The sequence below is a fragment of the Ochotona princeps genome, chromosome 27 (assembly GCF_030435755.1).
Source record: "Ochotona princeps isolate mOchPri1 chromosome 27, mOchPri1.hap1, whole genome shotgun sequence".
Classification (NCBI taxonomy): Eukaryota; Metazoa; Chordata; class Mammalia; order Lagomorpha; family Ochotonidae; genus Ochotona; species Ochotona princeps.
In genome coordinates this window covers 21,192,871-21,217,140 of record NC_080858.1, presented here as the reverse complement: position 1 = coordinate 21,217,140, position 24,270 = coordinate 21,192,871, and the positions used below count along the sequence as shown (strand labels likewise).

Below are 24,270 nucleotides of genomic sequence, written 5' to 3'. Positions count from 1 at the left end.
ACACTCGGGGAGAGCAAAGTGGCATTTCCAAAAGCTGGGGGAGTGAGGCGCAGAGGTGGAACCAGAATTAGATTACTTATGGATTCTTTTCAGACTGGAAACAAGTAGGGCGAGCAGTGGCTCTTAGACCAAGGTCAGCGAGCAGCTGTTTCTTTATAGATGGAGCTAGACAGCAAGAGAAGTGTATATATTCATGGCTGCAGGACAGACTGGCTTGAACCTGGGGAAGAGTACCCCCATACCAATAGTGTGTGTGTGTGTGTGTGTGTGTGTGTGTGTGTGTGCGCATGCACTTGGGTAGCACACCTTCTCTGGAGGAGTAGGCTAATTTGCTGTCTGCCATGGGATTCTTTCCGGGGGCTACAGGAAGGTAAGTGGGTTTGGTCTTTTCCCACCCCTAATGTGTCCTTATACATTTGTCTACAGTCTCCCCTGCTCCCATGAGCTAGGACTGTCTGGAGCTGGCCGAGTTTGTGTCTACAGCCATGCGTGGAGTTGATGAATCCCGTGGTGCTCTGTTGGGTTGCAGTCAGCTTCGCTTTTCATCCAGTGTTGAACCCAGCTTGTGACAGCTGTGATCAGCTGTTGGAAGAGGGCTGGGGCTGGGTGGGGGTTGGGGAGTGCAGGGATCCTAGTGGGAAAGGGGCAGCTCCTGGCCTCTTGCCAAACCCTCACTGGAGGCTCAGCATCCACCTCTCCGTCGGTCTCTTTCTCTGACCGACTCTTTCGCTGTGCCCTTTTCTACCTCTGTATGTGCACTCTCTTTCCCTCTTGTTTCTGTTTCCCTTCTTCTCTCATGGCTTCTTGGATCTGTGATTTTACGCAGATCTTTCAAAGCAGCTGGTTGTTTCAGCTCAGGGGAAAGGACCAAAGATCTCCTGTTTGTAAATCCCTCCCATCCCAACTGCAGCTGTTGGGGAGGTGCTTGCTCTGGGACCACTGAGAGAAGTCTGAATCCAGTCAGATGCACATTCTTACCTGGGTATCACCTCTCCCTGGCCAGAAAGTTGAACTTCTCTAAACTACTGGTTCCTCCTGGGCTGTATGAGGGTCATAGTGCCTGCCCAGCACTGTTGTGGAAAAAGGTAAAAGCCCTTGACGCAGGGATAGGCACAATCTTGAGCATTCGGCATCCGATTGTTGCCTTTCCCAGCCCCTCTTTGCCCTGCCTTCCTCAGCAGCCACACAATCATCGAGTGGTGGCCCTAACACCTCTTCCTCCAGTCCTGGGTTTGTTTGGATGGCAACAAGCCTTGCATAACTTGTTGCATTCCACAGAGAAAATAGTTCCATCAAGGGCCATAGTTCTGACAGTAGATATTGTCAGTTTTTCAGACTCAGAAAAAAAATGTGAATGGGTACAAAACAAGCTAGTTTCAACATGAACCATTCCAGGATGGGGGATAAGGAAAGAGGAAGGGATAACTTAGGAGACCGGGACTTAGGACACACAATCTTAATCAAGTATTGATTAAGCTACATGTGCAGATTGTGGAGATGGTTGGTTAAGCAGAGTCCTAATCAAGTGTCAACCCCCCCATCCTATGATCATCCAGCCTTGAGTTTCTTTTGGTTCAAGATGGCAGCTGTTGTCATGAGCCTAGGCCAGTTCTTCTGGTGCTCACAGCCCTGAAGCAGTGAGCAGGGGAGAAGCCCAGGATTCCTTGCTGGCACCTGCATCCTCACTGAGCTCACAGACCACAGAACAGCATACCAGGTATCTCCAGGTCTCCCTGGCCCTCTCAGCCCAGATGGACCCATTTGCCCATGTTACTCCTTGACCTCTCTGGAGAAGCGGAATCCTGATACCAGAGACAGGTTTGGGGGATGCTAGAGAAAGAGTAGGGGAAATACAGGTCTATGTTGGCATTGGCTTTTTTTGGACATGGGTCCTTTTATTCCACAGACATGAGTTGTCTGGACTGTGGATTCCCTCTTTCTGTCTCACATTTCCCCAGGCTGAGGCCAAGGGCATGCCTGCTGCTCCGAGCCCTAGGGTTTCACCCAGAGAAGTGCCATCTCTTTCTCTCTCTCTCCCCCATCTTAACACCAACATTTCTCTCGGGACAGGTTTAAGGATTACCGAGAGCCACCATGGGCCCCGAACGCGTATGAGTTCTCCAGACAGTACTGGTCTGTTCTCTCTGCCCGTCTGGCTTTTGTCATCATCTTCCAGGTAAATTCACTTAAGGATTGGCTATTAAAATTAAAGTTCAGGCTGCATGGGTAAAGTCTTGTGACTCTAGAGTTGTCCCTTGGCATCAATGAGGCATTGGTTCTAATACACCCCCCTCCAATTCCAAAATCTGTGGTCTCCTAAATCCCCTCTGTAAAAGGCTGCAGCCTTTACATGTAGCCTGCACAATCCTCCTGTATTCTTTCATCTCTAGATGATCCATAATACTGAATACAATATAGATGCAGTGTCACTGATTGTTAGACTGTGTTTGTTGAATAATAATGGCGAGAATGAAAAGACTGCATGTTCAGTACAGTAACATTTCAGATATTTTATAGCATAGCTATTTGGATCCGTGACTGCGGAATCTATACAGATAACGACAGCTGGCTCTCCCTTAGGTGACTCCCTACAGAGCCAATGTTCTCGTCGCTGGCCAGGGTAGGGGGACTTACAATGAGGACTTCCTTTCATGGGTGGACTCTGCAGCAGGAGAATCAAAGCCACAGCGTAAGATTACAGCATAGATGTGGAGTAAGTTGCAGGGTGAGGCCGGATTCCCCTTCAGTCTCAGACAAAGGAAAGTGGGAAGAGCAGGTGAAACTGGAGTCTCCCGCTTCATTCACACAGCCAGCCCATCTCAACCTCTGCAGCCCCCAAGGGTTCAAGTTCTGAACCTTTTCTTCTTCTGGGCCCTGGCTCCTTCCTTTGTGACTGCTGTTTTGGCCCCTGAGACATCTGGTGGGAAGTGTCCCTGGAGCCATCTCGCTATCCCCAGATGAATAGCAAACTTGAGCCCTAGAGATTCCTATCTCAGAACAATAGCTACATCTCCAGTTGCATCGGGGAGATTCTCTGAACCCCTGGGCCCTCAGTTCCCACTTGGGGTCCTGCCAGTCTTCAAGCAGGGTCTGTGTACAAGCCAGGAGCCTGTTCTCTCTGACTCCCTCCTGCTTTTGTATTCTCTGCTGGCAGAGCTCTGGAGGCCTCTTAAGTATCCTGCCCCCTGGACCCTCAGCCCAGGAAGTAGAGAAGCCCTTCGGCTAGAATTTCTCCCAGAGTCAGTTATTCCTCCTCTGTGGAGATGGGCTGATACATTTGAAAGATCACTTAGATGTCCCCCTGCAAGAGCCCTGCTGTCTTCCCCACATGTGCCATATCATCTGCGCCATGAGAGCTGCTTGAGAGGAAGAGAATAATGCCTGATACAGCACTTCCCAGGCACCAAGTCTCCTGGGAGCCTCTGGAAGCAGCGTTGGGTCCCCAAGTCTTCCCTGGCCCAGGATCTCAGTGAGAAGAAGACAGATGAGCAGCCTGAGAGAGAATGTCAACATTACATACAGCAGGGATGAACTGCTGGGTCATGCCAGGCACTCAGAAAATGCTCCCAGGAGAAGGAAGTTGTATGCAAGAGAAGGAATGAAACTTAGTGGCCAGGGGAAGGAAGCCTATTGCCACCAGGCACATGGTTTGGGATCGGAGAGAGCACACCCAGGCATCAGCAGGGTGTCTGTGAAGGAAGCAGAACCCAAGAAGGGGAATGTGAGTAGCAAGTAGAGTTGGCAGACACCAGGGCAATGACCAGACTCCCCTCTGTGGTACAGATGCCCAAGAGGGAAGAGAAGAACTGTTGGCATAGTAAGAATCACCAGGACGCCCTGGAGGCTTCAAACCCCAGCAAGCAAGAGTGAGACTGTGAGGACAGCCTGAGCATGGAGACGGGATGGGGACCCTCCAGTCCCATGGAAGGACAGGAGCTCAGCCATGCAGTGCTTCCCTCATCCCTACCACAATTCTTGGGGAAGGTTCCATTAATCCTCCACTTTGCAAACCAGGATGCCGAGGTAGAGTGGGGCACAGTGGTGCACAGTAATTGAGATCCCAAACTAACATGAAGATGTCCTGCTGCAAGGCACCACACCCATGGCAAGCTGTGGAGACAGTCACTGTGGCCAGGCAAGGGTTGATGGCATGACACTGTCCACCTGTGTCCCTAAACACTACAGCGTGAACCAGGGCTGTCTGCTCAGCTGTTCTTTTCCCCTTGCGTTTGGCAGAACCTTGTGATGTTCCTGAGTGTCCTTGTTGACTGGATGATACCAGACATCCCCACAGACATCAGTGACCAGATCAAGAAGGAGAAGAGTTTACTGGTGGAGTTCTTCCTGAAAGAGGAGCATGGCAAGCTCAAGGTGGCTGATGATCCAGCCCAGTGGAGCCCTGGAGGTGTGAACCAGAGCAGGGGGAGCCGAGCAGCCAGCTCAGCACCCTTGGGCCGAAGCCAACTGAGCAGCAGAGCCTCATCTGGTTCCCAACACACCAACGTGTGAGCAGCCCGCCCCCCTGCACAAGAGGATGCTGCAGTGGCCAGAGGCACACACGTGCCGTGTCTGCACACCCATGCCAGTGTGCCGTCTGGACTGGGCTTGAGGGCGTCTTGGAAAGGGAATGCATGTGAAACAGAAAGGGAGAGAGATGAAGAGAGCGCAAGAAAGAAAATTAATGCTGCTTAGAAATTTTGAGTTTCAGTTTTTTGTAGGTCCTGTTTTGAGAGGTTAGGGCCACTGGGGTCTCCACCCAGGAGTTCCCAGGCACCAGGCACCTTCCCATGTTCCCTGAGTTGACCTCTTCCACGTCAACATCACATCACTGAAGATGTCTGCAGACTGCAATGGAAGGGCAGTAAAGGCCCCTTCCTAGCCCCCATCAGTAAGGGATCACCCCTTGTCCAGTGTCAATCCTGAAAAAATTTCTCTGATTCACTGGCACTTGGGGCTGTCACAGCAGATCGATTGATAGAGCTGACTTGTAACCCCTGGACCCAATAGTGAAGAGCAAAGTTCCAGCCTGGGTTTGGCCCCATGGGTTCATGTCACAAGGATGCTTGGAGCTAAATGCAGTTAACCATCAATTTATGCAGGTCAGATTTAAGTAATAAAACAAATGGAACTGTCTTTATAAAAATGTATCTCGTGTCTTTGGGGCCTTGTCTCTTGTCTCTCCCGTTCCTTTCTTCCCTCGCTTCTTTCCTTTTCTCTCCCATTCCCAATCCCCATCTCTCGCCTTCCTTCCTCCCCCTCCTATGACTATTTCTTCAGCTCCTACTGTGTACTCTGTATTGTTTCCAGACTAGAGATACCATAGAAGGAAAAAGAGAAGCAATCCCTGCCTTGTGGAGTTTACTCTTGTAGGAAGAAACAGATGATAAGCTAACACGTGTAGACAATTTTGGATGGCGATACGCACTATAGAGAAATACAAAGTAGGGCAAAGTACAAGCAGAGGGTGAGGGTGCTGATCATTTCCTGCAAGCAAATGGCAGACCCAAGCTGGGAAAAAGGTTACATCTTGCAAGGCTAATGTCATCCATGGGTAGTAGCTGCCCAGTGCTCTATGGAAAAGAGATTTACACGTGTGGTTAGAAACAAACACCGTTCGCCATTACCACTCACACACTTCAGCCCCATCTGCTGCCTGGGAACTGCCTGATCACTTCATCCAGGACCGTACCCCAGTTCCTTGCAGCTCAGATTGGTTAGAGACCAGTGTAATGCCTGAGTGGAAGCTGTAAGGAGGGTCTTACACCAGAGCAGTTGGCTGACCATCCATGACAGCCGCAGCAGCAAGATTGGCTCAGACTAAGTAAGGAGAATTTCCCCAAGAAGCTCTGTGACCCTTGGGGAAGAGTTGGTGAATGCAGTCTTAATAAAAAAAAAAATGAAAAGAGGCGAGAGGGTTTTGGGCACAGTGGTTAAGACACGTTTCAGTATCTGGTTTCTAGCCCTGGCTGCACTTTGGATTCCAGCTTCCTGCCAATTCCTACTGTGGGTGGCAGAAGGTAATGGTTCAAGTACCTGAATGCCAACATCCACATGGGAGACGAAGATTGGATGCATTTGGGGGAGTAAACCAGCTAATTAAAGATTTCTGTCTACCCTTCTAATCACAAAGAAAATAAAATTAAAAAAAAAACAAATAATGCTATCTGCTTTGTGTACTATGAAACATAGGAAGGGTACATCAAGAAGACTGTAGAGAAAAATGGAATTATATGATAAACTCATTTTGATGCAAAAATGTTTTACATCCATGCACGATATTTTCCTCATAGGCCTTTCCTCGAACTCTTTGAATACTGTCTTGTATGCATGGGTTTTACAAGTTCACCTCAAAATAAGCTTACTTCTAAATGTTATCTCTTGTCCAGTACTCATGTATAACCAAGCAGAGTTTGGGATTAAAAATGAATTGGGGCAGGAGTGGGAGGGCAAGCAAGTGTGTTAAACCTCCACTTCTTATGCTAGCATCCCATAGGGGCACAGTGTGAGTTCTCGTTGCTCCATTTTCAATCCAGCTTCCTTTTAATGTACCTGGGAATTCAGCAGAAGATGCCCCAAACACTTGGACTGCAGCCATAGACAAGGGATACCAGGACAGAGTTCTGGGCTTCTGGTTCCAGCCTGAACCATACCTACCTAGTGCAGCTAGAGTGAGCTAGAATATCTCTATCTCTGTATGTCTCCCTTCTTGCCTCTTCCTCTGTTGCTCTGCCTTTCCAATTTTTTTTAATGACTTAAAAAACTAGAGTCCAGTGTGGTGGGCTATCAGGCTAATCCTCTGCCTGTGGCATTGGTATCCCCTAAGGGTACCTGTTTGTCTTGGCTGCTTATTTCTAATCCAGTTCCCTGGTTATGGCCTACAGAAGCAGCAGAGGATGGATTAAGTCTTTGGGCCTTGGCAACCATGTGGGAGACCTAGAAGAAGTCCCTGGTTCCAGATGAACTAAGCTCTGGCTGTAGTGGCCATCTAGGGAGTAAACCAGCAATGGAAGAGCTTTCTCTCTACATAAAATGTGCTTTTCAAATAAAACAATAAATGAATCATAAAAGAAAACGCTTAAGTCTTTTTAGATTATCATGCTTATTCCTTTGTTGGCTAAAGTCTGCCTTCAAATTTAGGGGGAAAAAAGAATAATAAAGAGACCGAAGATCCTTCAAGTCCCAGGTACACATTGCCCACCTGCTGATGGTCACAGCTGAGTTCCCTATGAATTGCCTTCAAGGAAGGGAGCTGCCAGGGTCAAGCTCACTCCTTTGCCTGCGTCAGCCCACACTAGGTGCCACATGACTGCAGGGGTTTGAACTCCATCAGGCCTGTGCTAGGGACGAACCAAGGGGCCACCTCAGCTCCAGTTGTCCCTGTAGGATTGGCTGAGATGTCTCTTGCAACTTACTGTAGTTCACTTTTCCCCTGCCTGCTTCTCCCTGTCCTTAGGTATAGGGTGGGCACAAACTTCCCAGTCAACCTGCCTGCTTGGTATTTGGGTCTTTTTCCTGTTGTTTGATTGCTGGAGAAATTTGACTGAGGGCATGGGGGCTTGGAGGAGTTTATTTTCTGAGCATAAGCATCCCGTGACATTGCTTGGATGTTGAAGACTTGGCTGGATCAGCCATTCTCAGGTCATCATCCTTCTTTACCAAACACCGTGGCTATGGCGATTAATCCATGCTTTTTCCGGAGTTTCAGAGGAAAAGCCTCTGCAGTCAGCAAGATTGATATTTCTTTCTAAGATTTGCTCTCTCTTGCTCTCTCTGTTTGGTGCAGGGAGTATTTTAATATTTATTCTGATAATTAAAAAATGTCACTCGACCTTATCTTGATGTGAGCTCCAGTCATGTAATGAGGCTCAACTATGAGGGTCACTCTCATGTGTATGTCTCTGCTGTCTCTGAGAAGAGTTCTTCCCGTACAGAAACGGGCCGCAGCTTAGGTGTCCCAGCTGTTGTGGTTACTTCAGGAAAATACTAAAGGTCTAGGTTGGTTTCCAACTTTTGGTCTTTGTGATCACCATGTGTTGTTCCCCCCCCCACCCCCCCAGCGTTGCATGTCCTTGTCCCATTCCTCTATGCTCCAGGATCCTGCTCTTTCCGGAACACCATGTTAGTCTTTTCTTATACCCTAGCATCACCCATGTACTGCTGAAGAATGTCTAAACTCTTTCTTTTCATGGATAGTCTGGGAAAGGGAGGGACTTCCAGCCACTTGTCTTCATGCTGCATTGTCCTTCCTGTGCCATGATCACCCTTTTCGTTCCCTGTGATGTGTGTCTTGCAAGACATGATCCTTGGCCATGGGTAAGGCCAATCCCCACCCTGTTCTGACATGAATAATTCTGGCTTCCTGATAGAGTGGCAGAAGTGAAGGTGATGGCGTGGTACTGATGACTCATTCATATGCTCCAACACCATCATTAGCGTTGTATTCACCTTGCACAGCCCAGGCCCTAGGCAACTGTGTTTTTCAGATGCCAAATTATCCCCTCTAAGTACTGTGGGCAGTTTCTGTTCTTGCCCCCATCTTGTGGCATCCATCTGCCCAGCTACAGCAGAGGGCGCCAGAGAGCAAAACCACTCCCAACCCCATCCCTCCAACCATTCCTTCAGACTCAGTCACATATTCTGGAAAACACAGCAGCTGTTTCCTCTGAAGGCAGCCTGTCTGCACATCTGGCTGGCTTCCTGTGCTCTTCCTCCTCCTTTTCATTATCCTGCACAGCAGTGGATGGCTTATCTGCTTCATCAGGCTAGCAGACAGGGGACTCCCACATTCCCCTGAGTGCCCCATGGTTTAGGCAGCACCATCTCCAGAAAGCAAGTACAAAGCAAGGGACAGATGGGAACGTAGAAAGACAGTATTCCATGAATTCAGGAAACTTCCTGCTTAATCGCACTGCCTCCTTCTTACTTCCTGTTGGCTAAGAAGGGAAAGAAACAGGGAATGAAGCTTCCAAGCTGGGATGTCTTCCTCCATTGGGACAGTGAGCGAGGGCAGTGCCCTACAGAAAGGGACCATTTTGTTATGTGGATCCCGCAGCCTAACCTGCTGTGTATTCAACTGCAGGTAGCCCATATCAGACTCTTCTGAGAACAGGTGTCAACTTCCAGCAGGAACCGCACCAACTTGGTCTTTCTCAGGCTGTTTGTTGGCAAAGACAAAAGGGCCCTATTAACTTCAAACTAGGTTTTCTTAACTGCCAACGCCAGACTTTAGTATATCCACCTGCCTCACACAATTCTTGTCTCAATTTATTTCCCGTTTTCTTTCATTAAGGTGTGGTGTTTTCCCCCTTTCCTCTTTGCAGTGGCTCTTCTTTCCTTCCAGAACCTCCTCTGGTGCCCTCTTACACATGCTCCCTTACACCTTTCCTTCCATATGATGTCAAACATAGGTTGTTTTATTTATGTGTTTATTTACTTTGGGGGAGAGAGAGAAGGAAAGAGAGATGTCATCTATAAGAGATCGCATTCTTGTCCTACATGTCTGCAACCATGACTGTGCTGGTTCTGAGGCCAAAATGAGGAGCTGGGACTCATTCAAGGTCTCCCATGTGAGCGGCAGGAATCCTATTACTTTAACCATCACTGTTGCCTCCCAGAACGCACATTACAAGGCAAAGTCAGAGGCTGGAGTGGGTATCAAAGTCAACTACTCCAAGATGACATATGGATGTCTTGGTCCTCAGGGTAATAACCAGGCCAAAGGTTCAAACCAATACAGTTTCTATCTATTCATTTATTTGTTGTGTGGGGACTCACGGGAGGTGATAAATTTTCTCTTCTTTTAAAAAGGTATGTGAAAGAATTGCACAGAGAGAGAGAGAGAGAGAGAGAGAAATCTTGGGGCCCAAGCACTTGGGACATCCTCAGCTACTTTCCCAAGGCACACTTGCAGGAAACTGGGTGGGAAGTAGAGCAGCCAGGACACCAACCTACATCCATATGGGATGCCAGCATCGCAAGTAAAAATTTAATCCATTATACCACAATACTGGTCCCATCCACACAATTTTTAATAAAGCTAGATGAGGTCTCTTGTACTAGATTCGTTTATCCAAGTTCCTCATGGCCCACTCCATCCAAAGAATTGGGGGAGCAGCATTAGAGACCCCCTGATGAGACACAAGGAGAGCATTCAGTCCTCTTTGGTGAGCACTTCGGGTGCTCTTTGAGACACTGGTGCCTTTCCAAACAGATTTATGATCACAACAAAATTGTGCCCACATTTGGGCCTCAAAGGTCCCTATCCCGGTGTGTCACAAAAAGCTTCAATCTCAGAGGGGTCTTGGCTGCACACACACTGGACAAATTCCAGCCTGTCCCTGGGAGGCTGAGTAGTGTATTCCCAGAGTAGTGTATTAAACCAGTCTGGACTCTGGTTCCAACCTGGGATGTCCCTTTGAGTTGAGTCTACCGACTGACATTGGAATCGTAGCCAAGGATTCAGGGTGTGTGGGAGATTCAGTATATTTCTCTCCCAGCAAGTGGGCCCAGAGATCATCTTGACAGGTGGCCTCTCTGGTTACAGGAGCTCCTGCTCTCCCTGACTACTCAGGGCAGGTGTTACCCCAACTGCCAGAAGAGGAAAGCTCTGTCTAGTTCTAAGAACCTGCGGCCTATGACCAGACCTGCCAGTGGTGGGCTTGGGACAGGCAATCCAAATACTCAATCAGATGGAGGCTTGGAGAAGCTGTGCCTCTACCTGGGAACTCAGAGCAAGTAGGTGGCAGAACTAGACAGTGGAACAGCTGGCCTTGGTGTGTTAGTGGCATGCTACCTCGACAAGAGAAAGGTGTCTGCATCCGCCTAAATAAAGCCCGTGTGGGGACAGTCTCTTATATGGTGGTGAAGAAGCCTGCTTCTGGGAAAGGAGGCACTCCATTTTAGGGGCAAAAAAAGAGTGGGTTCTAGTTGAGGCAAGCTCCCTAAATTTTCTGAGCTGCTGTTCCCACACATGTGATGAAAATATTTCCCCCAAAAAAACTTCATGTTAAGCCATTGCTGCAATATCAAGGAGAGACAGTTTAATGAAGACACAGATTTCTACAAGAATGAACATTGGGAGAGACTCCCATCATCAATGGTATACCTAACATCCAAGAGAAGCCAATGCCAACTGAATAGCAGGTTGCTCCAGGAGAGGGAGAATATGTAAGCTGGGATCACCTTTACAGAGGATAGGAAGGCGCTACTTTATTCATATCCTTAACATCACTGTATTTGCTACTCTGTACTGGGACTGGGTTTCAAGATGAGTAAGCTATCAAGCAAGGACTCAAATACAATGTCCGTCTACTGAGGATTCACTAGATAGTTGTTATTCCCGCCTTTACTTCTATTAACTCACGTTGGCCTTGAAGACAAATATTTTGCTCTGACATTGGATAAGTATGTAGTGGTTTTTGAAAAACATCACCCCAGTTCCATTAAACACGTATCAAGTGATGCCTAAGAATATGTTTCAGTTGCCTTCCTGCGGTTTTCAGAAAATTCACTCATCTAAACTAATTTTTCATGGTCTTTGTGGTTTCCTTGAGTAGCTCCTTATAAATATTAATTTGCGGAAAGAGAGATTATTGTGGGAGAGAATAGACTGCTGGACTTGAATCCATCATCAAGACTGAAATCCCCTACAGAAGGAAGTTGGTTGCCTTGGATGATTTCCTTATAGCATCAGGACTTGTGGAAAACCCAGTGGTGACTCTACACTTTGCACTCCTGGTTAGGGATGCCACATGGATATACCATTATATTCCAGGAGCACTAAGCTGGGACCTTTAGAGAGTTGGCAATGGAGACCAAATGTCCTGGCTTTCTGACAAAATCTGCCATCTATCTTGAAAGTTGATGGTCTCAGATCTTTTCCCAGTAGGGACAGAGATGCAGAATGAGCTGCACCCTGAAAGCTAGACCCATTTAGGTTTTGTAAGTATATTCTGTAACATTCACACCATGTCTAAATTGCCTATAGGATGCCTTTCTCATGACATCTTCCAATTGTTAAATGGTGCACACTTGTACATACATAAGAATGCTTGGGAGTGGGGTGGGGATTGAACACAATGTGGAGAGAGACAGGGAAATGGATATGTGCATATGAGACAATCATTCACTGGAGCCTGCTTGGTACCAGACGTATCACGTTCATTATTTCCAATCCTGAGTTAAACTCATGAGTTAAATACTAACCCTATTCTGTGGATTATTGACTAATGCTGGAACAAATGTCTTTCTTTTATGTTAAAATGTATTTTTATATGAAAGGCAGATTTTTCTTCTTTTTTAAACAAAGACAGGAGAGACCGACTGATTCACTCCACAAATGACCAAAATGCCCAGAGCTGGACCAACCTGGAAACAGGAGCCATGAGATTTTTTCTCGGTCAGCCCACATGAATTCAGGGTCTCAAGAACTTGAGCCATCCTCTGCTGCATTCCCAGCACATTAGCAGGGAGCTGCACCGGAAATGGAGCAACTGAGACCTGAACTTGCACATTTATGGGATGGAAGTGCTGTATGTGGAGGATTCGCCTGCTACATTGCCACCATGCTAGCCACAGAGAAGACATTTCTAACATACCAAGGACACGTAGCTAACATGTTCAAGAGGGTGAAGGAAAATTTCAGTTTGTCTTGAAGACCATGGAATTTCTCCAGCCAATCTACCCTCAACATTCTTTCTTGCTCTATTTTTCATTGATTAATAATATAAACTCTTCGTGGTTGCTGAATCCATCTGTTGTCATTGCTTCTATACCCTACTGTGTGCCTGCCCTTGTTTCCTGCTGGTTTCTAGCTCATCGTTTGACATGAATTTGGTTCCCCACTTAGAATTTTTTCACTTCTGGATTCTTTCCTGCAAACTGAATTCAGACTCAGCCATGGTCCTCCCTCCCTTCCCTAGTTTTATCTCCTCTTACCAGCCTAGGCTTGGGTGCTGCAGGCTTCAGATTAGAGTACTCACTTGGGGATGTGTTAACAGCTCGCTTAGCACATGGTTTTCATTAGAGAAAGTGGACACCTGCTCATTGTCTTTAAGAACAAACACCAGCGGCAGAGTTCAGAACATACTTCTCCAATAGGTGCTCTATGGCTTACTGTAAGAAGGGCAGGGGTAGAGACAGCAGAAAAACACGAGTTGGGGATATTTGGGATGTGGGTGTGTTATGAAGCTTTGCTTAGAAAGCAAGAGTGACTGGTGTTGACCTCCTGTTGCTGTGCCCCAATGCCTTGTTCCTCATTGATGCATCACGGAAAATCAGAGATGTATTTCACTGATATGCTGGGCCAAGGACAAAACTATTGAAATAATTTTATATTAGACTGTAATTATCATTACTCCTCAAGATTCCCAAATGTACCCCTAGTCCATCCCAGCCCCTCCTTTGAAGTCTTTTGGTCCTCTCTGACCCGGTAAGTGAATAAAACAGGCTTACTTGTCATGCATAGGGTCTCAAAATCTTGTAATTGGCCAGTATCTAAATTATACCCAGTGCAAATGCTAAAATATCCCTAACAGACAGTGTTGTTGACTCTTGGGTGCCTAATCCTAAAAGCAACATCAACTTTCACTTGCCTGTCCTAACTACACCCTGAAACTCACCTTCGGTAGCTTAAAATCATAGGGGAGTGTTCCCCTCTTCTCTCCAGGGGAATGACTCCCCATTTTTCCCCAGGCTCTGAAGTCATTGTAGGCAGCCAACAAAAACAAATTCACGAGGAGTCTGCCTGAGTTCATTCCAAAGGAAACAAGCAGGGTGTCTGCATACCTTCACCCTGATTCCAGAACGCAAGAGCCCAGAGGGGACACCTTGGGCATCTTTCAAGTTGACTTCTTGGGTGGGAAAACTTTATGAAAAACTCCTGGACCTTCCAGATTTTCTGACAAGACTGCAGCAAAGACAAATGTTTAACGTGCATCTCCAGTCCCTCAAACCCCACCGCCTTGGCCCCTCGTATCCCTCCCCCGTCCTGCCTTCCAAAATCCTAGTCTATTCCAAAAGGAAGAAGTAATGATCATCCAATTATGGCCCCGTGGAAATGTATTAATCACAGCTGGCTCTTTATCACACCCTCAAAGCCCTAGGGGTCCTCTGTCTTTGTTGTGTTCTGGTAAGTGCACTTGGAGCCAATTGGGATCTTTTCCAACGGTGACAAAGTGGCTCAGATGTGTCTGCACTCAAGGCAACTCATGTTTTCTCAGTACTATGCAATGGATTTAAATAAAAGCCCTCTTGAATGAACACCTGCCATGCTCTCCCTGCAATCCATCTTCTGCAGAAGCAGAACAGAGCTTATACTGTTTCCTCAGCTTGCGCTTACTACGTTTCTATCCTCTTCTCCCTCCTGCCAAAAAAGGATCCCAAGATGCTACTAGGTGTCAAACTCAGGCCTGGTTGGTGAGGGCATGACTCAAAGTTACACTGGTAATTCCAGTGGCTTGTGGATTCTTCTAACATCTTGCCATTCCCCTGACTCCAAGCCAGCAGCCATATCAAGCTGATTGAACACTAGCATTCAGACACAATGGGCTTGCAGTACTTTAGTCCAAGATGAAATGAAACCATGTTCTGGATGAGAAAGGATGGGAAGGAACCGGGATTTAGCATAGCAGTGAAGACTCCTACGGCCTTTATTGGAGTCTCTGAGTTTGATATCCTGTTCTGGTCCCTGACTCCAACTTCTCATTACTGCAGGCTCTGGAAGACAGTAGTAATGGTTCAAGAAATTAAGTTCATATCCTTCGGATGGGAGACTTGGATTGTTTCTGGCTCAATCATGATTCTCCAAGTAGCTGAATATGTTGGATACATACAAAGAGATTTGTTCTGGGGGACAGGATCCTATGACTGTGGAGGCTAGGAAATCTTCTGTCTACATGCCAGAGGCGCAGGAAAGCTGGTGGTGTAATTCAATTCAAATCTGAAGTCCTGATAAGAGCTATGGTGCTCATTCTAGTGCCAAGTTTGAAAACCCAAGACACAGGCGCTCTGAGGGCATGGGCAGGAGCAGATGGATGTCCCAGCTCAAGCCAAATGAATTTCAGATGCTTTCGATGCCGTCAGGGAGCACTCTGCTTTTCCCTTTCTTTCTTTTTGTTTGGGAAGTGACTGGCACCTCTAACAGAAGAGTCTAACTGCTTTTCTGTAGAGATCTGAACAGCATGAGGCCTGCCTCTCTGGAGGGGGCCATGCTGTTTCTGGATGTTTTGCCTGTTTTGTTCCCCTGCCCCCTCTCCTACAGAGCTGCATCTCTGATTCACTTTTCCCACAAGCCTCCAGGGTCTCCTCTTATCCTTGCTTTCTCTTGTCTGAGAGAGCAGAAACTTGTCTCCCTGCCCCATGTCCTCAACCCATCTGTCCTTCTCATAGTCCCACCTAGGTTGTCGCTGTCGCTCTGCCCCCAGCCAGATCCACACCACCCATATCCCACATGCTCTTACTTCTCAGATGCATAGCTACCACTTTCATCCACCCCCACTTTCCTCTTCCTCTGGGTTCATGATAACTTGCAAGCATACAAACAGGTGGTAGCTTCTACCCTATTAAATAAAAAAAAATTGAAAAACAAACAAAAAATTAAAAAACAAAAAACATCTCATTTGGAGCAAAACCTCCTGAAGAATCTGAAATCTTTTTATCTCCCTTGGAGGCCTCAGTCCTCACTGCTGCCTTTAAATCTTGACTCCCACCAAGGTTACTGAGCAACTGCATGGGACCACCATCTGAAGGGCACTCTCAATCTTGGCTGATGACCAGCGGCCTTGGGTGGTGATTGCCCTCTCCTCTTCCTCATGTGTGTTCTTCATATGCACACAAAACATCCTAGTTTTTTGTGTGTTTTATATGTGATCTATTTCCTTCATTTATTAGAGAGAGAGAGAGAGAGAGAGAGAGAGAGAGAGAGAGAGAGAGAGCGAATGCTCCCATCTGCTGCTTCATTCTTCAAATGTTCACAATGGCTGTGATTAGGTCAGGCTGAGGTCAAGGAACAGGAACTCAATCCAGTTATTCCACGTGGCTTGCAGGTACTCAAGCACTCGAACTTTCTCCCGGGATGTGCTTTAGCAGGAAGCTGAAAGCAGCAGCACAGTCAAGACTCCAAACTGGGTGCACTGAGCCATGCCCTTAACTCTAGCCCAAATGCCTAGTAGGCCCCCTTGAGTGTTCTCCTTACCCACAGACGGGTCCTGTTCCATCTCCTTGTCTAGTTTATTCTTTATTAGGCTCAAGACTTATTCCTTGGATTTTTGGTCTCCCCATTTTCACTCCATTATTTCTTTTTCAGCCTCAGGGTTTTAAACACAAAGTTTAGACTTGAATATCTAGTTACCTATTGGACATTCTAGGAGTAACTGGTTATAGCTCGGGTTTAATAGGTCCCAATCCAAATTCCTCTTGCGGCACTTCATGGCAACTCTGCTTTCCAATTGCTGAGGTCAGACCTTTTAATTGCCTCGATCCTCTAGTGTCTTATTCGCTCCAAAGGGGTCACACTTTTATCCAAATGCCAGCGAGATTGAAAGGCCACCCACGGTTCCCCCAATTTCTGTTAATGGGAATGCCATCCCTTCAGTTGCTCAGATCAAAAACATTGGCACAGCTGTTACCTGCTGTTTTTCTTTCATGTCCCATACCTGTTTCACCAGCAGTAAATACTGTCAAAAATACACATCAGAACACCGGCTCTTTCACTGTGAACCCTCTGTCTTTGCCAGCAGACTCTGGTTCCTGGATTCCTGCATTCCACTCTCAGTACCCTCTCCCTCTTAGCCACAGTGGCAATTTTAGCATGAAAGCCACCCAGGCTGCTTCTCTACTGGGGAGTAACTGCTTTGTCAAAGTTTAGAGCAAGTCCTTCTCACTCAGTCTGGATCCCAGTGCCCTCTCTGTACCTGCTATGCAAGTAGTTGGGAGAACATTAAGCAGCACAAGATGGCATGACACCACAGTGACCAATGAGAAGCTGGAGCCCATTGCAGGGCTGGGACAGGTCTGGAGGGAGTCCAGCTCTGTCAGGTGCTCCTTTTGTAGTTGCTGGCTATGAGCAGTGTGTGGTTGGGAAGGGATAGGGTGGCTGGGGACCTGCTGACTTGGCCCTCACAGCTCTTCTGAAAGCTCTCTAATAGTTTACTGAACAGTACCCCAGCCAAGGACATAGCGACTGTCTGGCTCCTACTATTTTCTTCCTTTTTTCCTCTGCTCCAGTCTCCTGAATGTCTTGAGCCAGGTATCCCTCCCTTTATTCTCACTTCCCTCTGAGGGAAGGACTTGTCTCCCTCTGTCCATGCCCCTGAGAGATGCCCAGCATGGCCAGCAGAGGAACCCCAACACTCGGCTCTCCCTGGTCAGAATTGCTCTCCAGAGCCCTGTCAGCAAGTTAACATAGCCTATGATAAATGTTTACTTTTTGAAGATTTGGTATTTTCAAAGATAGAGCTACAGAAAATCAAGGAGAGAGGAGAGAGAGAGAGAGAGAGAGAGAGCTCTTCCATCCTCTACTTCACACCCTAAATAATTGCAACAGCTAAGTTTGGCTCAGGCTGAAGTCGAGCCAGGAACTCCATCTTGTTCTCTCACACGGGTGATGGCAACCCAAACACTTAGTCATCTTCTGATTCCTTCCCAGGTAGGTTAGCAGGGAAGCTAGATCAGAAGCACAGTAGCTGGTACTCACACTGGCATTCTACTATAGAATGCCAGGCCACAAGGGACAGCTGAACACACTGCACCACAACATCAACTCCTGCTTATTTTATTTAGCAGAATTTAACTTGCTTTTTTTAAGATTTTATTTATTTATTTATTTATTGGAAAGTCAGATATATATACATAGGGAAGGAGAGACAGAGAGGAAGATCTTCCGTCCGTTGATTCACTCCCCAAGCGACCGTAGCGACCGGAGCTGAGTTGATCTGACACCAGAAGCGAGGAGCTTATTTCAAGTCTCCTACATGTCCCAAGGCTTTGGGCCATCCTCGACTGCTTTCTCAGGCCACAAGCAGGGAGCTGGGTGGGAAGTGGGACCTCTGGGACTAGAACCAGCACCCATATGGGATCTGGTGCATTCAAGGCGAGGACTTTAGCCACTAGGCTACTGCACTGGGCCCAGAATTTGACTTTCAGGAGGCAAGGGCCTTCCTGTTTCTGTCTTTTGCATCCCCCATGCCTGTACTTAATGGGGACTCAATCACATCGTTGGATAAGTGAGGAGATGAGAGCTCTGTCATTGACGTGAGGCTAATAGTGAGTACCAATCATCTCTCCTCCAGGTGAAGTCTCAGAATGAAGAACTTCTGGAAAACCAGAGCTGTAAGAGCTCAATGAGCTGTTTTAAAGAGGGATGTGCTCTGCATAGGGGAACATGGGGCTCTCCCTATGCCACCTACGTCACCTCCCCTGGCCTGTGTCTTTATCTCTGAGGTGGGGTGGGATCACACATATCACAAGGTCTTGGTGACAGCATGTGCAAAGTGCTCATCAATGCTCAGCCCCTATCAGGTACATGACGATAGCAGTTTTCTGCCTTCACGCCTTCTCTCCTCCCTGTAGTGGTCTGGCACTCTTCAGATGGACACCTGACTTCTAGGACTCCAGTGCAGATAGGCAACATAGACTCAGGCTGAGCGCGGTAATGGAGGTGGGGGCAGGGATTGGCATCGTTGCTCTTGCTGGAGGGCTCCCAGGCCTGCTGAGTTGGAGGGCACAGAGCAGGCCCCATCTGTGCCACCAGGCCTTGCGTGATGCTCCGGGAGAAGTGACAAGTGTTAACCCAGATCATGCATATTCAAAGCCCGGTCTGGCTCTCTGGCACTAGGTTCAGAGCAACAGAGCAGGTAACAGCTTTGCCTTCTTGCATCAAGTTCAAAGTGGCTAGGTCTTATACGACTTGGGCTGAGAGGGCAGAAACCCACAGAAGATGCTGCCTCTGGACCTTTGAATTCTGGTGGACTCTGTGTAAGTCCACAACTTCTCTCCCAATGTCCCTTGGGTTGGAATTCCGGGATCCTAAGAACTTGGAGAGAGAACGACGCATTTGTATTTTTCACTCCTCTCTAATTGACGTGTAGCATGTCCTCACGCAGGGAACACATCACATTATGATCCATGGCACTTGTTACCACAGAACTTGCAGGGTTTCTTGGCACATTCTGGTGGCTGTGGGTGCCTGAAAATACCATTCATGCCCATCACCGTGGTAGTGTTCAGAATCCCTGTGATTGCTCAAGAAATGCACATCATGGTTGCTTGTCCTATTTTGATCTCCGTTTCGATAGCATTCGTTTCACTTTGTGTCTTCTGTGTGTGGGATTGCCGTCTGTGTGTTTTGGAAACACCCTGAGAAAGGTCTCTGTGCTCCAGCAGCCTGTTGGAAGGATCCTAGGCTCAAAACCTTTTTCTAGGCATCTTAAAGAGACGGGTGTGTGCTGTGCCATAATGAAGTGTCCTAGTGTTCCCTGTGGATGGATAGTGAATGATGCCTGTTCTGAAGGACTGGGGCACGAAACAACATCTTCCTTTCCTCCCTGCCTTGATTCTTTCTGCTCCTGGCTAGCAGAGGCAGGAGGGGGTCATTCCCCTATCACGATTCTGAGGTGACTGGCAGGATCCCACCAGTGAGGCACGGGGAAACTTTTCTGCTAGATAGTCTGCATAGAGAAAATGAAATTAGTCACAGGTGGTATAAACTCCACTCGTTTCTGAGCTGTTGGTTGGAAAGGGTCGATCAGGGAATAGCTTTGGCTCACAAGGACGGTGGATTCTCTTAGAATGTCAGCAGCTCCGGGGCCCAGTGGACTGAGATGGCGGATCTGCCCTATGGTGCTTTTCATTGTGGAAAGAGGAAAAGAACAGAAAAACCCCATGTTCCCTGCCCCCAGCTTCCTCTGCAGACTGGTTTCTGAGATTATTCCACGTCCCCCTCCAGCTGCCTGGATGGAATCCCACCCTAGAAATAGGCCCATTTCCTTGACTTAACCACATACTACAGTCTGCTTCTTCTGCCTTGATTAATCTCCAGACTTGGAAAAAAAAAACCCACACATTAAAATCACAGCTGGAGCTAGCATTGTGACACAGCAAGTTAAGTCCCCATCTGCAGTTCCAGCACCTCGTTTCACAGTGCCAGTTTGAGTCCTGGCTGCTCCACTTCTAAGAACAGCTCCCTGCTAACGCACCTGGGAAAGCAGCAGAAGATGACTCAGGTGTTTGGGCACCTGCACCCACATGGCCAACCTGGATGGAATTCTGGCTTCTGCGTGATCCAATCTTAGCTGCTGTGGCCATTTGGGGAATGACTATGCAGATACATGATTCCCTCTTTCTCTGTCAGTGTGCTTTCAAATATATAAAGTAAATGCTTTTTAAAAGTCATGTGAGGGCCTGACATGGTAGCCTAGTAGCTAAAAACCTCACTTTGCATGTACCGGGATTCTACATGAGAGCCAGTTTGTGTCCTGGCTGTTCCACTTCCCATCCAGCTCCCTGCTTTCCCTGGGAAAGCAACAGAGGACGGCCCAAAGGCTTGGGCCCCTGCACCTGTGTGGGAGACCTGGAAGAAGCTCCTGGCTCCTGGCTTCAGATCAGCTCAGCTCTGGTCATTGCGTTCACTTGCGGAGTAAATCAATGAATGGAAGATTTTCCTCTGTCTCTACTCCTCTCTGTATATCTGACTTTCTGATAAAAATGAATAAATTTAAAAAAAAAATAGTCCTGTGAAAGTGCTACAGATACTAGAATCATCTGGATCGGATGTTAAAAACATTTTTCCTTAAAAAATTAAAGTGAGCTTCAAAAAAAAAAGTAGCAAGACCAAGGTTATAAAGATTGTAATTTTTACATCTTCATTAAATAGATGTAAAAAAACAAGGCACGGAGATACAGCTTACCTTACTTTAGTTGTGATCACATAATGTACATGATGGAGTGAAGATTTGAACCCACGCTAATTAACTGCCACAGAGCCCAAACTTTTCCATCTATCAAATTTTCACAGTTCTGCAGGTAAACATCCAGACCAGTTCAGATATTCCAGAGGGGAACCTATGACCTTTGTCCTGGACTCTAGAGGCTTGAATGAGGAGGTCGATGCGGATTAGGGGCCCATCCCCAGGATTTGGATAGTAAGAATGAACTGTGTGGTGGTAAGCACATCTAGCCCAAGTCCTACCCAATCAGAACCTTTCCAGGGCCAGGGGTTGTGGTATAGCCACTTAAAGCCACCTCCTGTGATGCTGGCATGCGTAGCAGTTCAAGTTGTGGCTGCTCTACTTCTGACTCAGCTACCTTCTGACGGCCTGGGGAAGCAATGGAAGACACTTGAACTGCTTCCACTCCCGTGGGAGACCTGGAAACAGCTCCTGGCCCCTGGATCCTGGCTTTGACCCGGCCCGAGTCTGCCTGTTGCAGCCATATGGGAGTGAACCCAGGGGATAACAGATTTTCTCTCTGCGTGTCTTCCTCTCTCTCTTTAACTCTAACCTTCAAATAAACACATCTTGCAAAAAAAAAAAAAAAAAAAAAAGAACTTCTGCAAGAGAGACAGATAAGAAGGTTCATAGCATCAAGGCTAGAAACAGCTGCCAAAGAGAAACAAAACCAGAAAAAAATGAAGTAATATCATAAGCACAAATTTGGATGAGTCCTTAAAATGCTATTATGTACGAAATAAAGCAAAATAAGATGCATACAACAATTTTTTCTTCATTTGTAGATGATAAAAAACATGAAAAACTAGATTATTTACTTTTAGATAGATGACTAAAGGAAAACAAACACTAATGAATGAATGGTGGAGGGAAGACTCCAGTGGCCTTTGGGGATGAGCGGAAGTAATGAATTGGGAAGAGGTCTCAGAGGCTCATGCTCGGTGATTTAGCTGAATAGAAGTTTCATGCATTGATTTGATCGATTCTTACATCCTTGTAGTTAGAAACATCCTTGTAGACATTCAGCAAATGGAAAATAAAAGTATGGAAAATATATGCCAGGAAAATGTGCACCAATAGCATCACAAGGTTTTCTATTTTATTAGACAAAATAATTTTTCTTTAAAAAAAAAAGTCTGTACATTTGAAAGACACAGTGACAAAGAATGGGGAGAGAGAGAGAGAGAGATCTTCTATCTCAATTCCCTTCACGAATGGCTGCCACAGTCAGAGCTGGCCCAGGTCAAACGGACCAGGACCCAAGGAGTAGGACCATCTTCTTCCAGCTCTTAAGTGCGTTGGCAGGAAACTGGATTGGAAACATAGTGGCAGGATAACTCTGATGTGGGATACTGGCTTAGAAAATGGTGGCTTAATCTATTGTGCCACCATATTAGCCCCTGGTCACAGAGACTTTCAAGTAAATTTTATTGAAAGGAACAAAAAAAGACATTATATACCAGTAAAATGAGCATTAATCAGACACAATACAGTGGTCACTAGCATACATGTACCTAAAAACAAAGCCTTGAAATAGATAAATTTTGAAACAGAGACATAATGATCAGAATACGTAGAGAAGTCATTAATTGTAGCTGGTGATTTTAACATATTCCTCTATTAAACGAACCTACTAAAACAACAACAAAAAATAAATAAAGGAAAGATACGGATGATTTGAATTACACAGCTGGTAAGCCTGAACTAATACACATATATTTCATACCTAATAAATACAGAATACACACTCTTTAAAGAACACATGCAACATACACAAAAGTCAACATTGAACTTGGGTGACAAAGGAAGCCTCAATAAATTCCAAAGATCCTACATCACTGCACATAGTATACTCCTTGACCACAATGCCATAAAATTAGGAGTTGATAACAAAAGGAGAGATTTTACAAATCCCATACGCCTGGAAAGTAAAAAGCATACTAATGAATAAGCCCTTCGTTAAAGAGGAAATCAGTGGGAAAAGTATGACACACTTGGAATTGAACAGAACAAAAGCACCATATGTCAAAATTCGTGAGACCTAACTAAATCACTTCTTGAGAGAGAAGTTTGTAGCTTTAAGTACATGTGTCAAAAAGCAAGAAAGAAGAAAAACAAATGAGCTAAGCTGTCGAGTTTAGAATGCAAACCCAAAGAACCAAGAAAAAGAGACAGTAAAAATGAAGGGAAATTAACATAAGAACATCTAAAATCCTAGCAAAAGTGCAACTTGGTTTTATAAAAATGTGGACTTCTGATACATCTAGCAAAACATTCAAATTTCAAGAAGAGAAAATGAAAATTTTTAAATGACAAAGTGAATGAAAAAATAGCCAAGAGACAGTTTTTCAAACAATAAAAAGACTGTACTCCACCACAAAATAACTAAAAACTTAGAAATAGTTAATGAAATTCTGATATAGTAAAAATGACACAAAAAACGGAATTAATCATGATTATTATAAGTTGATACGTTAAAAGTGCCCCTAAATTCACACATGTCCAGCAAAACTCAAAACTGAACAGGTTTTGTAGGAGAGTACTATTAAAATTCAAATCATATGTAAATAATTACTCTTATATGAGAGAGACAGAGTGCTGTCCAACTTTCTGTGAGGTCACTTGAAGTTGATTCCGAAGTCAACAAATAATTCAAAAACTCCTCTTGTTTCTAAACATACATGCATTTGACTATCAGAACTATGTGATATAGGACCTGTGTCTTAAATACGCAGCAGAATGAAAGTAAGTATTTCCAAGAAAAAGTGAGCCGAAAGACATTCTTTTAAAGTATTTCATTAAATGGATGAACCAAGGGAGAGAAAACAATGTAATTATCTTGATATATGCAGAAAAGAAAATAAATAAGTAAAAGCATTTTTAATATTACAGGCAAGAACAGTAATACTTAGCCCATAAACTTGAAGTAAAAAAATCTCTTTACCCGATTAAGAATAAACACATGTCCACAGGCCAGAGCCAAGGCATGGTATACTAAGCCTCCTCCTGCAGTGCTGGCTTCCCAAATGGGACTGGGTGAGAACCAGAACCCTCCCTCTTATCAACCAGAGGGAATATACAGTAGCTCCAAGACCAGGATTTGGCTGGTCATTGTGGGCCTTGGTGTGAGTGCCTTTTGGCTGCTGTAACAAATATCCATTCCCTGGCTGGCTGAAAACAGAACTTTCTTCTGCATTTGTAGGGGTCAGAAGAGTGAAATCACATTCATGGTGTCAAATCAAGGTATTGGCAGAGCCTCTGTCCCTCACAGGGGTGGGGAAATCGTTGGCCCAGGGCCTGTATAAGACCCAAAAAATCATTTGGTCTC

At 46.0% G+C, this 24,270-nt stretch overlaps 1 protein-coding gene across 3 annotated transcripts in view; it reads left to right on the top strand.

The window, feature by feature from the left end:
- Nucleotides 1-24,270, top strand: part of ANO2 (anoctamin 2) — a 349,050-nt gene that overhangs the window by 272,679 nt on the left and 52,101 nt on the right. For 2 of the 3 annotated variants that reach the window (XM_058655872.1, XM_058655871.1), the window contains 2 exons: nucleotides 2,071-2,176; nucleotides 4,237-5,133. The exons of the other annotated variant lie outside the window; for it this stretch is intronic. In XM_058655872.1, coding sequence (XP_058511855.1) covers nucleotides 2,071-2,176; nucleotides 4,237-4,509 — 379 coding nt within the window. In that variant the 3' untranslated portion in view covers nucleotides 4,510-5,133. Of the gene's footprint in view, nucleotides 1-2,070; nucleotides 2,177-4,236; nucleotides 5,134-24,270 lie in introns of those variants that run through there. 3 annotated transcript variants of the gene reach the window in all.